Raw genomic sequence first — 14,687 nt, forward strand, 5'->3', positions numbered from 1 at the left:
TATTCTTCTGCCTCAGCCTCCTGAATAGCTGGGGTTACAGGCATGCACCACCATGCCCGGCTAATTTTTGTATTTTTAGTAGAGACAGGATTTCACCACATTGGCCAGGTTGGTCTCAAACTCCTGACCTTGTGATCTGCCCAGCTTGGCCTCCCAAAGTGCTGGGATTAACAGGCGTGAGCCACTGTGCCCAGCCCACAGTGCAAAATTTCTTTTGAAAAGCACTGTGTCAGTTTATATTGTTTAACCATTTCAGTTTGCTCACAGGCTTTTATTTAATAGATACAGAGCTGACTCTTGCTCTTTTAAAATTTCCATTTTTAGGCCGGGCGCAGTGGCTCAAGCCTGTAATCCCAGCACTTTGGGAGGCCGAGACGGGCGGATCACGAGGTCAGGAGATCGAGACCATCCTGGCTAACACAGTGAAACCCCGTCTCTACTAAAAAATGCAAAAAACGAGCCGGGCGAGGTGGCGGGCGCCTGTAGTCCCAGCTACTTGGGAGGCTGAGGCAGGAGAATGGCGTAAACCCGGGAGGCGGGGCTTGCAGTGAGCTGGGATCCGGCCACTGCACTTCAGCCTGGGCGACAGAGCGAGACTCCGTCTCAAAAAAAATAAATAAATAAAATAAAATTTCCATTTTTAAGTACTATTGATATTTATTTGTATTTATTTCCTTTTTTGATTTATTTGTGCATGCCTCTGTTTATTAATCTATTGGGATCTTGGTAGTCTTTTTATTTTGATGTTTGAATTTTTGTGGAAAAAAATCAAATTTATGCTTTAAAATTATTGATTAAATCAATAATTTTATGATTATTGATTTTTCATAGAGCCTTTTATCTCAGTGAATTGCTCATATAGTATAAATGTTATATTTAATGCAAATTAAAAAAATTTTTCTTCTTTTTAAATTAATTTCCAATAGCTTGCTTATTTATTTGAGCCTGTTACTCTTGCTTTATCTTTTTTAGTTACTTTACAGGTACCTAATGGATTTCAGAGTTTGAGGTTCTTGGCATAGTTCTTTTCTGTGGTATTCTCTAAGCAGTTTTAAATGTGTAGTTTCTGATGTTTTTCTCATTCTCTGTCTCTTTATTACAACATCTGTATTTATCACTTCAGTACATTATTCTACATTAATCACGTGGCCAATGGTTTCTGCCTCCTTCACTTCTCTTGGAAGGCCATATTAGATTATTTTCACATCGCTTCTCGGCCTTTTGGCTAAGATCAAGTGTAGATTATTTTCACATCTGCAGATTTCTATTAATTACAGCATCACCAAAGGTCAAAATTAAAGTACTCATCACATCTAGAAGTGAGATTTTTACAACATAAGTAAATGAGGCTTGGAGGCAGCAGTTTCTGTGGAGTGGCAGGGGTATTGGGGAACAAGAGACAGTTTCTTTGAAGACTGCAAAGGAGTGGAATTTGAAAAAGCTATCATAGATGAATGTAAGGACTTTGTCTCTGAAGGGGAAATGAGGCCTGGTCACTGAAAGAATAATGGGTTAGATGGGTGGATTGTTTTTTGTTTCCCTTTTTTTTTTTTCCCGACAGAGTCTCGCTCTGTTACACAGGCAGGAGTGCAGTGGTACGATCTCGGCTCACTGCAGCCTCTGCCTCCCGGGTTCAAACTATTCTCATGCCTCAGCCTCCCGAGTAGCTGGGATTACAGGCACCCTCCACCACACCCGCCTAATTTTTGTATTTTTAGTAGAGGTGAGGTTTCACCACGTTGGCCAAGCTGGTCTCAAACTCCTGACCTCAGGTGATCCAACCGCCTCGACCTTCCAAAGTGCTGGGATTACAGGCGTGAGCCACCACGCCTGGCCCGTATGTTTTTGTAATGGGAGAAATTTTCAGCATATTTAAATGCTACTGGAGAAGAACTAGTAGAGTAAAATATGGAGGCAAGGAGGAGCAGACAGGGTGGGCGTGGTGTCTCATGCCTGTAATCCCAGCACTTTGGGAGGCTGAGGTGGGCAGATCACAAGGTCAGGAGTTTGAGACCAGCCTGGCTAACATGGGAAAATCCTGTCTCTACTGAAAATACAAAAATTATCCAGGCATGGTGGCACACACCTGTGTACTCTCAGCTACTTAGGAGCTGAGGCAGGAGAATTGCTTGAATCCGGGAGGTGGAGGTTGCAGTGAGCTGAAATCACACGATTGCGTTCCAGCCTAGGTGACAATGTGAGACCCTATCTCAAAAAAAAGAAAAAAAAAATGGAGGGGCAGTTAGCTGATGTGGGGAGATCCCTGGAAAGCAGGAAGGTATGGTGAGATCTGGGGTACAGGAAGGAGGAAGGACTGACCTTGGCTCGAGAGACATGACTCCATAGAGAGACAAGGCAAGGAGGAAGTGAGCATGCTGTCCTGTTGAGCGCAGGAACTCATGCCTGTAATCTCAGCACTTTGGGAGGCCAAGGAAGGAGGATCACTTGAGGCCAGGAGTTCAAGACCAGCCTGGGCCACATAGACAAACCCTTACAAAATATACAAAAATTAGCCAGGCGTGGTGGTGGCTGAGGTGGGAGGATTGCTTCCACCACGGAGTTAGAGGTAACAGTAAGCTGTGATTGTGCTGCTGTGTTCCAGCCTGGGTGACAGACCAAGACCCAGTCTCAGTAAATAAACAAACAAACAAATAAACAAATAAATGCGTGAGACCAGTAGATATGAATAAGAGAAAGAGAAAAAAAATACTGTGGTAGCTGGGATTAGCTGTATAGTTAAATGAGGGAGGAAAAAACATAAAAAGTCGGTTTTGTGATAGGGTTTTTTGTTTATATCCCTGTTTTTACTGTTTAAGTGTCTTTTTAGGAAGGTAAGTGAAAGTAGCTATATGGTAAAGTAAAATGGTCTTCATGGTTTAGGAATTATAACTTCTGACTATATCAGAAAAAGATTATGGTAGTCCCTTAAAGAGTCATTGTAAGGATTAAATATACCATAAAATTGTAAAGTACTTAGCGTAGTGCTGGACTTATAGCACTCAGCAAATGTTTAGCTCTTATTACTAATATAATACTGAAGACTCTCCTTACGAAAACATCTTGGGACATTCTCAATAGGCCATGATACTTTCTGTTTTTTTTTTTTTTTTTTTTGGGACAGAGTCTCGCTTTGTCACCCAGACTGGAGTACAGTGGCGTGATCTTGGCTCCCTGCAACTTCTGCCTCCTGGGTTCAAGCGATTCTCCTGCCTCAGCCTCCTGAGCAGCTGGGTTTACAGGCATGTGCCACGACGCCTGGCTAACTTTTTCATATTTTTAGTAGAAACAGGTTTTCATCATGTTAGCCAGGCTGGTTTCAAACTCCTGACCTCAAGTGATCCACCCACTTCGGCCTCCCACAGTGCTGGGATTACAGGTGTGAGCCACCACACCCGACTGATAATTTTTGTATTTTTTGTAGAGACAGAGTTTCGCCGTGTTAGCCAGGCTGGTCTCGAACTCCTGGCCTCAAGTGAACCGCCCGCCTTGGCTTCCCAAAGTGCTAGGATTACAGGCATGAGCCACCCACTGCGCCTGGCCAATACTCTGTTTTTTGTTAACTACTGATGATTTGTCTGTGCAAACCATATTAAACATCAGTGTTTTGAGTAAAGTATCTTGCTGATACAGTTGCACAAAGGAACTAATTTTAGCCACTGAAACATCCACGTTTATCAGTGACTGCTGAAAGTTAACCTAGCTCTTGGAAGTAGTAGGTTCTTCTCTGGATATAGAAAGAATGTCTTTTTTCCTTATGATTAATTCAAACCAAGCTGAAATCCTGTGGGCACTGAGAAACCTAGAAAGATCATCTTTCTTCCCAGGCTATGAATTCACAGGAAGAGGAAGGTGAAGATGGAGTTAGCTGCATAACCTGCTATCCAATTTTATTAAGAATACTGCCCAGTTGTGACCAGGTGCGGTGGCTCACATCTGTAATCCCAGCACTTTGGGAGGCTGAGGTGGGCGGATCAGTAGGTCAGGAGTTTGAGACCAGCCTGGCCAATATGGCAAAACCCTGTCTCTACTAAAATTAGCCTGGCATAGTGACTTACGCCTGTAGTTCCAGCGACTTGGGAGGCTGAGGCAGAAGAATCGTTTGAACCTGGAGCTGCACTCCAGCTTGGGCGGCAGAGCAAGACTCCATCTCAAAAAAAAAAAAAGAAAAATAAAAAAGAATATTGCCCAGTTGCGTTGGCTCACGTCTGTAATCCCAGCCCTTTGGGAGGCTGAGGTGGGAGGATCACTTGAGCTCAGGAGTTTGAAACCAGCATGGGCAACATAATGAGACCCTCATCTCTACAAAAAATACAAAACTTAGCTGGGCATGGTGGTGTGTACCTGTAGTCCTAGCTACTCGGGAGGCTGAGGTGGGAGGATCGCTTGAGCCCAAGAGGTTGAGGATGCAGTGAGCCATGATTGCCCCACTGCACTCCAGCCTGGGTGACAGAGTGAGACCCTGTCTCAAAACACACACACACACACGCAGGAGAACATTTAACATGATACAGGTATTTGCAAGTGCCATACTGAGAGGAGACCCTCTTCGTTCAGTGGAATGACTGATTTCCAGTCTCCTTCCTTTGAACCTTCTTTACCAGCTCTTCCTTCCCTAACCTCCTCCACTTTTCTGCTTGGATATTTTTCATCCCATCCCGGTACTGTAAAAGTCCCTTTACAAAATCATGGATCCCTAGCACTTGTCAGTTTCCCTTGATTATCCCCTCATTTTATTTCTTCAAATTCAAGGAAGAGCTCATTTTTTCATTCTCCCTCTGTTATTTCAGGTTATGAGTCCAGGGACAATATGGAGCTCATAGTGAAGCAGATTTCTGATGACGCTGAATCACACTGGGTGGCGCCAGAACCCACCGAAAGGAGCGTTCCCCAGGATCCAGACTTTGCAGAAGTCAGTGACCTTAAGGGCATGGTACAAAGGTGGCAGGTCAACCCCACTGTGGGGAAATCAAGGCAGAATCCTTCCCAGAAAAGGAATCTGGACGCGATCACAGACATCAGCCCTAAGCAAAGCACACATGGCGAGAGAGGGCACAGATGCAGCGATTGTGGCAAATTCTTCCTCCAAGCCTCAAACTTTATTCAGCATCGGCGCATCCACACTGGAGAAAAACCGTTTAAGTGCGGAGAATGTGGGAAGAGCTACAATCAGCGGGTGCACCTCACCCAGCACCAGCGGGTCCACACGGGGGAGAAACCCTACAAATGTCAGGTGTGCGGAAAGGCTTTCCGGGTGAGTTCCCACCTGGTTCAGCACCACAGTGTCCACAGCGGAGAGAGGCCCTACGGCTGCAATGAGTGCGGGAAGAACTTCGGTCGCCATTCGCATCTGATCGAACACCTAAAACGCCACTTCAGGGAGAAATCCCAGAGATGTACGTGTGAAGAGTTTATATCCAGGGGATAAATGGAGGCAAAAAGCAAAAGGTGTTTTGTTAGTACCGCACAGCAGGATAGATGCGTGGTGATACTGGGAGGAGTAGGACGAGGCAAAGGTTATCGCTTATTTGGTTCTTATTTATTTATTTTTTGAGACAGTCTCGCTCAGTCACCCAGGCTGGAGTGCAGTGGAGCAATCTCGGCTCACTGCAACTTCCGCCGCCTCGGTTCAAGCGATTCTCCTGCCACAGCCTCCCAAGTAGCTGGGACTATAGGCACACACCAGCACGCCCGGGTAATTTTTGTGTTTTCAGTAGAGACAGGGTTTCCCCATGTTGGCCAGGCTGGTTTTGAACTCCTGACCTCAGGTGATCCACCCGCCTTGGCCTCCCAAGGTGCTGGGATTACAGGCGTGAGCCACTGTGCTGGCTGTGCTCTCAGCTCTTAGTGGTTCCTTCTGGTAGGTAGTTCCCTATTTTAAAATAATACTGCTATTATTAGTTGGCTCATCAATTTTAGATGTTATTGATTGACTTTCTATGGTAGTAAGTGAGGATTTGGCTCTCTTATATGCTTTTCTCTTTTTCCCCCATTATTTTACTTATTTTAAAACAATGGCGGCCGGGTGCGGTGGCTCAAGCCTGTAATCCCAGCACTTTGGGAGGCCAAGACGGGCAGATCACGAGGTCAGGAGATCGAGACCATCCTGGCTAACACAGTGAAACCCCGTCTCTACTAAAAAATGCAAAAAACGAGCCGGGCGAGGTGGCGGGCGCCTGTAGTCCCAGCTACTTGGGAGGCTGAGGCAGGAGAATGGCGTAAACCCGGGAGGCGGGGCTTGCAGTGAGCTGAGATCCGGCCACTGCACTCCAGCCTGGGCAACAGAGCAAGACTCCGTCTCAAAAAAAAAAAAAAAAACAATGGCTTGGGTACAGTGGCTCACACCTGTAATCTCAGTGCTTTGGGAGGCGGCTGAGCTGGGAGGATTACTGGAGGCCAGGCGTTCAAGACCACCGTGGGCAACATAGCAAGACCTTGTCTCTACAAAAAAATTTAAAAATTACCTGGGCATGGTGGCAAGTGCCTGTAGTTCCAGTTCCCCAGAAGGCTGAGGCGGGAAGATCTCTTAGCCCAGGAGTTCAAGACTACAGTGAGCTATAATTGTGCCTGTGAATAGCCACTGCACTCCAGCCTGGCCAACAGAGTGAGACTTTTCTCAAACAACAAACACACACAAACCCAATAAAATAACAGTAGTACAGGAAGCTTGGAGAAAATAAAAAGAAAAAAATAAATCACTCGTAATCATATCACGCTAACTAATAGAACTGTTGTTACTTAGAATGTTTCCTTTGTTTTTTCATAAGTCTGTTTTACGTAGTCACACTCAGAATTAAATGTTAAGTGTACACATTTTCCAGTGCTGTTCAGCCCTCCTGTTTATTTCTGACAGTTTGCCATTGTGTGGTGGCATTGTAATTTACTCAACTGTTCCCAGTTGCTGAACTTCAAATTTTTTCTCTTTTCTCCTGATAACTGTTTATGCCTGTGACTTTTTCTTTTCTTTTCCTTTTTTGGGATGGAGTTTCACTCTTATTGCCCAGGCTGGAGTGCAATGGCAGGATCTCAGCTAACTGCAACCTCTGCCTCCCAGGTTCAAGCAATTCTCATGCCTCAAGCAATTCTCATGCCTCAGCCTCCCGAGTAGCTGAGATTATAGGCGTGTGCCACCATACCTGGCTAATTTTTTTTGTATTTTTAGTAGAGACGGGGTTTCACTATATTGGCCAGGATGGTCTTGAACTCCTGACCTCAAGTGATCCACCCACCTCAGCCTCCCAAAGTGCTGGGATTACAGGTGTGAGCCACCGCGCCTGGCCAGTATTTTTAAACATCTGTTCAAGTGACAGTAAATGTATCTGTGAATGAGATCATCATAGAAACTGTGCTGTGAACTTAAAGGCCCTTACTAATACAGACGATTCTAAGACCAGCCAAAATGTTTTTTTGTTTTTTTTTTTAATTCTGCCTTTGATGGTTACAGCCACGCTGCATCTTCCACCATGGTATAGAAGTCAGTGAAGTGTCTTTAAAGTTCTGGGTTGAGCTGAGCTATCCTCTCAGCTAGTGTTTTCCCATTCTACTAGGTGATTCCCTTATTTGGGAAATCTACCAATAGTGCTTTGGACTTGAGAAGCAATCACTTTAAAAGTTATCTTTTGTTTTATACCTTCCCTGCAATTGTTTTTATGGCTAATTTCCCAGTGAGTACTCATTTGCCTCCCCCAATTTTTGTTTTTTGTTTTTTTTTTTTTTTGAGATAGAGTCTTGCTCTGTCACACAGGCTGGGGTAAAGTATCAGGATCTCAGCTCACTGCAGCCTCCACTTCCTGGACTGAACTAATCCTCCTACCTCAGCTTCCTGCATAGCTGGGACTCCAAGTGTTCACCACCACACCCAGCTAATTTTTGTATTTTTTTTGTAGAGAAGGGGTCTGGCTCTGTTGTCCAGGCTGGTCTCGAACTTCTAGGCTTAAGCGATCCTTCAGCCTTGGCCTCCCCAAGTGCTCAGATTTATAGGTGTAAGCCACCATGCCTGGTCCTCCCTCATTTTTTGGATCAAAGGGGGAATACATGTTTTGCACATCCAGCCATATTATTGAGAGTCTCTGTTGCTAATTGCACAGGATCTGCAGTGAGCAGAACAGAGATACAGTCCATGCCCTCATGGAGTTGATGGTCTGGTGGGGGTAGCAGATAGTAAAGGTGATGAGCATTCCCAAAGGAGAAGGATGATGTGCCAGGGGAGGAAAACTGAGGCTAGAATGTTGGCTAAGGGTGAAGGGGGCAGGGATTACCGTATCACCCACCCTCTTGACAATGCTCCTGTTGCCTCATTTTGCCTTATTTCCTGACTCCTAGTCAGATATTCCCTGACTGCATACCCTCTTCATCATCCTTTGCTCCCATTCTTCCAGTTTTTGTCAGTTCTCACCATCCAGTTGTGTATTTGTTTTTTGTTTTTCTTTTTTGAGATGGAGTGTTGCTCTGTCACTCAGGTTGGAGAGCAGTGACACGATCTCGACTCACTGCAGCTTTCGCCTCCCGGGTTCAGGCAATTCTTCTCCCTCAGCCTCCCGAGTAGCTGGGACTACAGGCACCTACCACCATCTCTTGCTAATTTTTGTATGTTTAGTAGAGACAAGGTTTTACCATGTTGGTCAGGCTGGTCTTGAACTCCTGACCTCAGGTGATCCACCTGCCTCAGCCTCCCAAAATGCTGGGATTACAGGCACGAGTCACCACACCCAGCCTACTACATTTTCTTTATCAACTCATTGCTCGACGGGCACTTAGATTGGTTCCATATCTTTGCAGTTGTGAATTGTGCCACAGAAGACATACGCTTAGTCTTTTTGGTGTATTGCCTTTTCCTTTATGTAGATATACCCAGTAGTGGAATTGCTGGATCAAATGGCAGATCTACTTCTGGTTCTTTAAGACATCTCCATACTGTTTTTTTTTTTTTTTTTTGAGACGGAGTCTTGCTCTGTCGCTCGGGCTGGAGTGCAGTGGCCGGATCTCAGCTCACTGCAAGCTCCGCCTCCTGGGTTTACGCCATTCTCCTGCCTCAGCCTCCCGAGTAGCTGGGACTACAGGCGGCCGCCACCTCGCCCAGCTAGTTTTTTGTATTTTTTAGTAGAGACGGGGTTTCACCGTGTTAGCCAGGATGGTCTCGATCTCCTGACCTCGTGATCCGCCCGTCTCGGCCTCCCAAAGTGCTGGGATTACAGGCTTGAGCCACCGCGCCCGGCCGACATCTCCATACTGTTATCCACAGAAGTTGTATTAATTTACTTCTCACCAGCAGTGTATAAGCGTTCCCTTTTCACCACATCCATACCAACATCTGTTGTTTTTTGACTTGTTTTTTTTGAGACGGAGTCTTGCTCTGTTGCCCAGGCTAGAGTGCAGTGGCGTAATCTTGGCTCACTGCAACCTCCGCCTCCTGGGTTCAAGCAGTTCTCTGCCTCAGCCTCTGGAGTAGCTGTGATTACAGGGCACCCACCACCACGCCGAGCTAATTTTTGTATTTTTAGTAAGGATGGGGTTTCACCATCTTGGCCAGGCTGGTCTTGAACTCCTGACCTCGTGATCCACCCACCTCAGCTTCCCAAAGTGCTGGGATTACAGGCATGAGCTACCTGTACCCGGCCTTTTTTTTTTAGATGGAGTCTTGCTCTGTTGCCCAGGCTGGAGTGCAGTGGCGCAGTCTTGGCTTACTACAACCTCCACCTCCTGGGTTCAAGCGATTCTCCTGCCTCAGTCTCCCAAGAAGCTGGGATTACAGGCGCCTGCCACCATGCCCAGCTAATTTTTGTATTTTTAGTAGAGATGGGGTTGCAACATGTTGGCTAGACTGGTCTCAAACTTCTGACCTCAGGTGATCCGCCCGCCTCAGCCTCCCAGAGTGCCGGGATTACAGGTGTGAGCCACCATACCTGGCCTTTTGACTTCTTAATAATGGCCATTCTTGCAGGAGTAAGGCAGTATCTTACTGTGGCTTTAATTTGCACCTCCCTGATTATTAGTGATGTTGAGCATTTTTGTCATGTTTGTTGGTTATTTATATATATTATTTTGAGAAATGTCTCCATGTCATTTGCCTACTTTTTGATGGGATTTTTTTTTTTCTTGTTGACTTGTTTGAGTTACTTGTAGATTTTGGATATTAGTCCTTTATGTGATGCATAGTTTGTAAATATTTTCTGCTGTCCCGTGGCTGTATCTTGCGCTTTTCATTGGAAAATTCCAAAAGTTTGTTGTTTACGTTCCTGTTGGCATCAAGTACACGCACTCATCCAGCTCTGTTACTCCTGTTACATCATAGTTTCATCTGATGATCATTTTTTATGACAGTTTATTTTTCCTTTATAAAAGAACTGATGGGCTGGGCATGGTGGCTTAAACCTGTAATCCCAGCGCTTTGGGAGGCTGAGGTGGGTGGATCACCCAAGGTCAGGAGTTTGAGACCAGCCTGGCCAACATGGCGAAACCTTGTCTCTACTAAATATACAAAAATTAGCTGGGCATGCCCATGCATGCCTGTAGTCTTAGCTACTCGGGAGGCTGAGGCAGGAGAATCGCTTGAACCCAGGAGGCCGAGGTTGCAGTGAGCCGAGATCACATCTCTGTACTCTAGCCTGGGCGACAGAGCAAGACCCCATCTCAGAAAAAAAAAAAAAGAACTGATGATATTTGCACTTGCTCTTTATTTTTTTTAGGCAGTGACAAAAGAAGTAAGAACACAAAATTAAGTATTAAGAAGAAAATATCAGAATATTCAGAAGCAGACGTGGAACTATCTGGAAAAACCCAAAGAAATGTTTCTCAAGTTCAAGATTTTGGGGAAGGCTATGAGCTTCAAAGCAAGCTGGATAGAAAGCAGGGAATTCCCATGAAAGAGATAGTAGGACAACCCTCTTCAAAGAGGATGAACTACAGTGACGTCCCTTATGTCCACAAAAAATCCTCCACTGGAGAGAGACCACATAAATGTAACGAGTGTGGGAAGAGCTTCATTCAGAGTGCACATCTTATTCAACATCAAAGAATACACACTGGGGAGAAACCATTCAGGTGTGAGGAATGTGGGAAAAGCTACAACCAACGCGTGCACCTAACTCAGCATCAGCGCGTCCACACAGGTGAGAAGCCCTACACCTGTCCTTTATGTGGGAAAGCCTTCAGAGTGAGGTCCCACCTTGTTCAGCATCAGAGCGTGCACAGTGGGGAGAGACCCTTCAAATGTAACGAATGTGGGAAAGGCTTTGGGAGGCGTTCCCACCTGGCTGGACATCTGCGACTCCACTCCCGAGAGAAAGCCCATCAGTGCCGTGAATGTGGGGAAGTCTTTTTTCAGTATGTTAGCCTAATTGAACATCAGGTGCTCCACATGGGTCAGAAAAATGAAAAACATGGCATCTGTGAGGAAGCATATAGTTGGAACTTGACAGTGATTGAAGACAAGAAGATCGAGTTACAAGAGCAGCCTTATCAGTGTGATATCTGCGGAAAAGCCTTTGGTTACAGTTCAGACCTCATTCAGCATTACAGAACTCACACGGCAGAGAAGCCCTATCAATGTGATACATGTAGAGAAAATGTTGGCCAGTGTTCCCACACCAAACAACATCAAAAAATCTACTCAAGCACAAAATCCCATCAATGTCATGAATGTGGCAGAGGCTTCACTCTGAAGTCACATCTTAATCAACATCAGAAAATCCATACTGGTGAGAAACCTTTTCAATGTAAAGAATGTGGAATGAATTTCAGCTGGAGTTGTAGCCTCTTTAAACACCTGAGAAGCCATGAGAGGACAGATCCCATAAATACCTTAAGTGTAGAGGGGTCTCTGTTGTAGAATAGCTCTGAATTTTAGAGAAGCCTTCCTGGAGGGAGACCATACTCCTATAATGAGCAAAGTAACAACTTCAAGCATTTTTCCAGCATAACCATCAAAATCACAAATAGGTTGAAATCCTTTAGTTAGAACTCAGCCTTTAGGAACACCGGAGAACCCACAATAATAGATATCTGTTCGTGTTCCCCACTGAGAAATGCTTTAGTTAGCATCTTCATGCTTGGGAATCTAGACAAGAAGAGAATCCATGGATGGACATGGTCGAGGAATTCAGAAAGTCTTCAGATGACATTCAGTCTTCACTTGAAACTCAAAACTGACACTAGGAACAGCCTCATGAGTTCAGTAGAAGTAAGTTTTATTTGTAGCTTCTGCCTCGTTTGACAGCCTATCTATTCAGGGAAGCACACAGTAAAAGAATTCTTCAGCATGATGTCTGTTTTGGTACCTCAGCAATGAACCTTTTCTAGAAATTATTATTCCAACCACTAGAATACCCTAGTCACTATTCCCACTTTGAGCATTAACCCCTTTGAAAAGAAACGGACTTAAAGTATCTCTATTTTGGCAAAATTCGGGTCCAGGGGCTGGATGGTATGTGTTTCTGCTGCCTTGTTTAATCTACCACTTCTCTGTGAAACACTCTACCTTGTTTTGGTTTGATTGTACTGACGTCAAGGTTTAGCCAGTAGAAGGTAGAGTTAAATTTGTCAATTCAGAAGAAACTGCTGGTCAGTCACATCTTAAGGTGAAGGGAGAGGGACCTTAGGGGAACAGAGAAGACAGGCAAAGCTGTGGACTGTTTGATCTTGTATTGCCCACAGGAATGAGAGCAGCTAAACCCATAGAAGGAATTGGACCAAGGTGAATTACGAGTCCTGATCCCAGCACCCAGTATGTGTGCTGACTCCTGGGTGCCCCAGAAATAGAGCTCTTCCATAGAGTGGTGATATACAGCATGAGTTTCAGTTTGCATTGCAGCTGGGATTGAAAGGAATCAGTCATGAGCCGGCAGGCAGAAGGTCCTGTTAGCCCTGCCTTCTAGGAAGGTCGGGGTGGGAGTTTTGAGTGGGAAAGAGGATGACATGCACGAAGAGAGTTCCCCTGAGCCTGTTTGCCAGGGAGAGTGAGTGAGTGCTCTTGGGCACTGCTCAGGCCCTGCTTCTGCTGACTTGCCTGGCTTACAATAAATGCCTAATAAATATTTGTTGACCGTATGTGTCATACACTATGGTACCCTGTCCAGTCCCCTCTACCAAGCTGGAACCCCCATCCCCAGCTGCTCTGAGTTTGGGCTGCAAGTGCTCACAGCTCTTGTTCTCCAGAAACTGGAGAATTACCCTCAGGAGATGAGAGACATCTCACCTTACCCAGGAGTCACCTCCTCTCTACAACCCAACACCTGGTTCATTTGATTAAAGCAGGGAAAACCCCAGGGTGCTATGACTGCTCTGGCACCCTTGAATCAGGCCAAGCTAGACTTTTTCTGAGCCTTCATCCATGCTTAGCTCTCTCCCTTCTCTATCCTGTTTCATTCCCTCCCTCAAAGGCATTTCCTGAATAAATCACACTGTCAATCACGTGGTTCTGAATCCCTGTCTCAGGCTCTACTTTAGAGAACCTGATATAAGACATTTGGTGCCACGAGTGGTCCTAGGAAGCTGCTGTGAGAGTGGATTGTGGAGTTGGTCACTCACCAGGAAGGAGTGAAGACCCCCATCACTGTTAATAGTCCTGGCATGTGGTACCTGTCCAGTCACTAAGTTGTTCACTTGGGTACTGGGATGGGATACAGGTGGAAAGGGATCTGTTGACTTGTAGAGGTTTGGGACAAACAGGAAAATAAGGATTATGGAATTGAGTGGCTCTTGCTGAAAGTTACTGATTCCTTGAAGAGAAAAAAATGACAGGGCAAATAACCACCAATTTAATGCCAAGTGTGTGTCAGAGGACCTTCTTGGTAGCTTTTTAGTATTAGTGCAATCGGCTCACTGCAGCCTTGACCTCCTGGGCTCAAGTGATCTAGCCACCTCAGCCTCCTGAGTAGCTGGGACTACAGGCACATGCCACCACGAGTGGCTAATTTTTAAAAAACATTTTTGGAGAGATGGTATCTCCCTATGCTGCCCAGAGTGGTCTCAAACTCCTGGGCTCAAGTGGTCCTCCAGCCTTGGCCTCCCAAAGTGTTGGGATTACAGGCATGAGCTACTGTGCCTGGCCTTGGAGTGATTCCTGAAAGCTTAGAAAAGTCAGTGGCCCACATTAAATGAAGTAGAGATGACAAAACCATGGTGGACTTAACAAAGGGATCCAAAGATTCATATATAAACTAGGATGGAACTAGAAGATAAGACCAAACAACCTACCTTCAGTTATGTTCCTTAGGAGGGTCTGGAGAGCATTCTGTTTACCAAGGTTCCAAGGAATGCCCTGACTGGGGGGCCATCAGCATCACTGAGAAGCTTGGTATTGGCTATCCTCGTTTGCAGGGGCTGATTATTACATAACATCACCCCAGACCATTCAGCCAGAGGTGCAACAGTGGGCATATGGCCATGGGGACCATTGTTTCTTTTTTTTCCTTTTTGAGACAGGGTCTCGCTTTGTCCCCCAGGCTGGAGTGGAGTGGCACGATTACAGCTCACTGCAGCCTCAACTTCCTGGGTGCCCATATTCCTCCCACCTCAGCCTCCCGAGTAGCTGGGACCAGAGGCATGTGCCACCATGCCTGGTTCATTTTTGTATTTTTGGTAGAGACAGGGTTTCGCCATGTTGCCCAGACTGGTCTCGAACTCCTGAGCTCAAGCAATCCACCCATCTCAGCCTCCCAAAGTGCTGGGATTACAGACATGGGCCACCTCAC

At 45.6% G+C, this 14,687-nt stretch overlaps 1 protein-coding gene across 3 annotated transcripts in view; it reads left to right on the forward strand.

Annotated features, from left to right (window-relative positions):
* ZKSCAN5 (zinc finger with KRAB and SCAN domains 5) overlaps positions 1-13,038 on the forward strand; it is a 40,471-nt gene extending 27,433 nt beyond the window's left edge. For all 3 annotated transcript variants that reach the window (XM_011943813.1, XM_011943816.1, XM_011943815.1), the window contains exons 6-7: positions 4,788-5,393; positions 10,683-13,038. In XM_011943813.1, the coding sequence (XP_011799203.1) occupies positions 4,788-5,393; positions 10,683-11,824 (1,748 nt within the window). In that variant the 3' untranslated portion in view covers positions 11,825-13,038. The remainder of the gene's footprint in view (positions 1-4,787; positions 5,394-10,682) is intronic.
* Positions 13,039-14,687: the final 1,649 nt, after the last annotated feature.

The sequence above is a fragment of the Colobus angolensis genome, unplaced genomic scaffold (genome assembly GCF_000951035.1).
Source record: "Colobus angolensis palliatus isolate OR3802 unplaced genomic scaffold, Cang.pa_1.0 Scaffold222, whole genome shotgun sequence".
Classification (NCBI taxonomy): Eukaryota; Metazoa; Chordata; class Mammalia; order Primates; family Cercopithecidae; genus Colobus; species Colobus angolensis.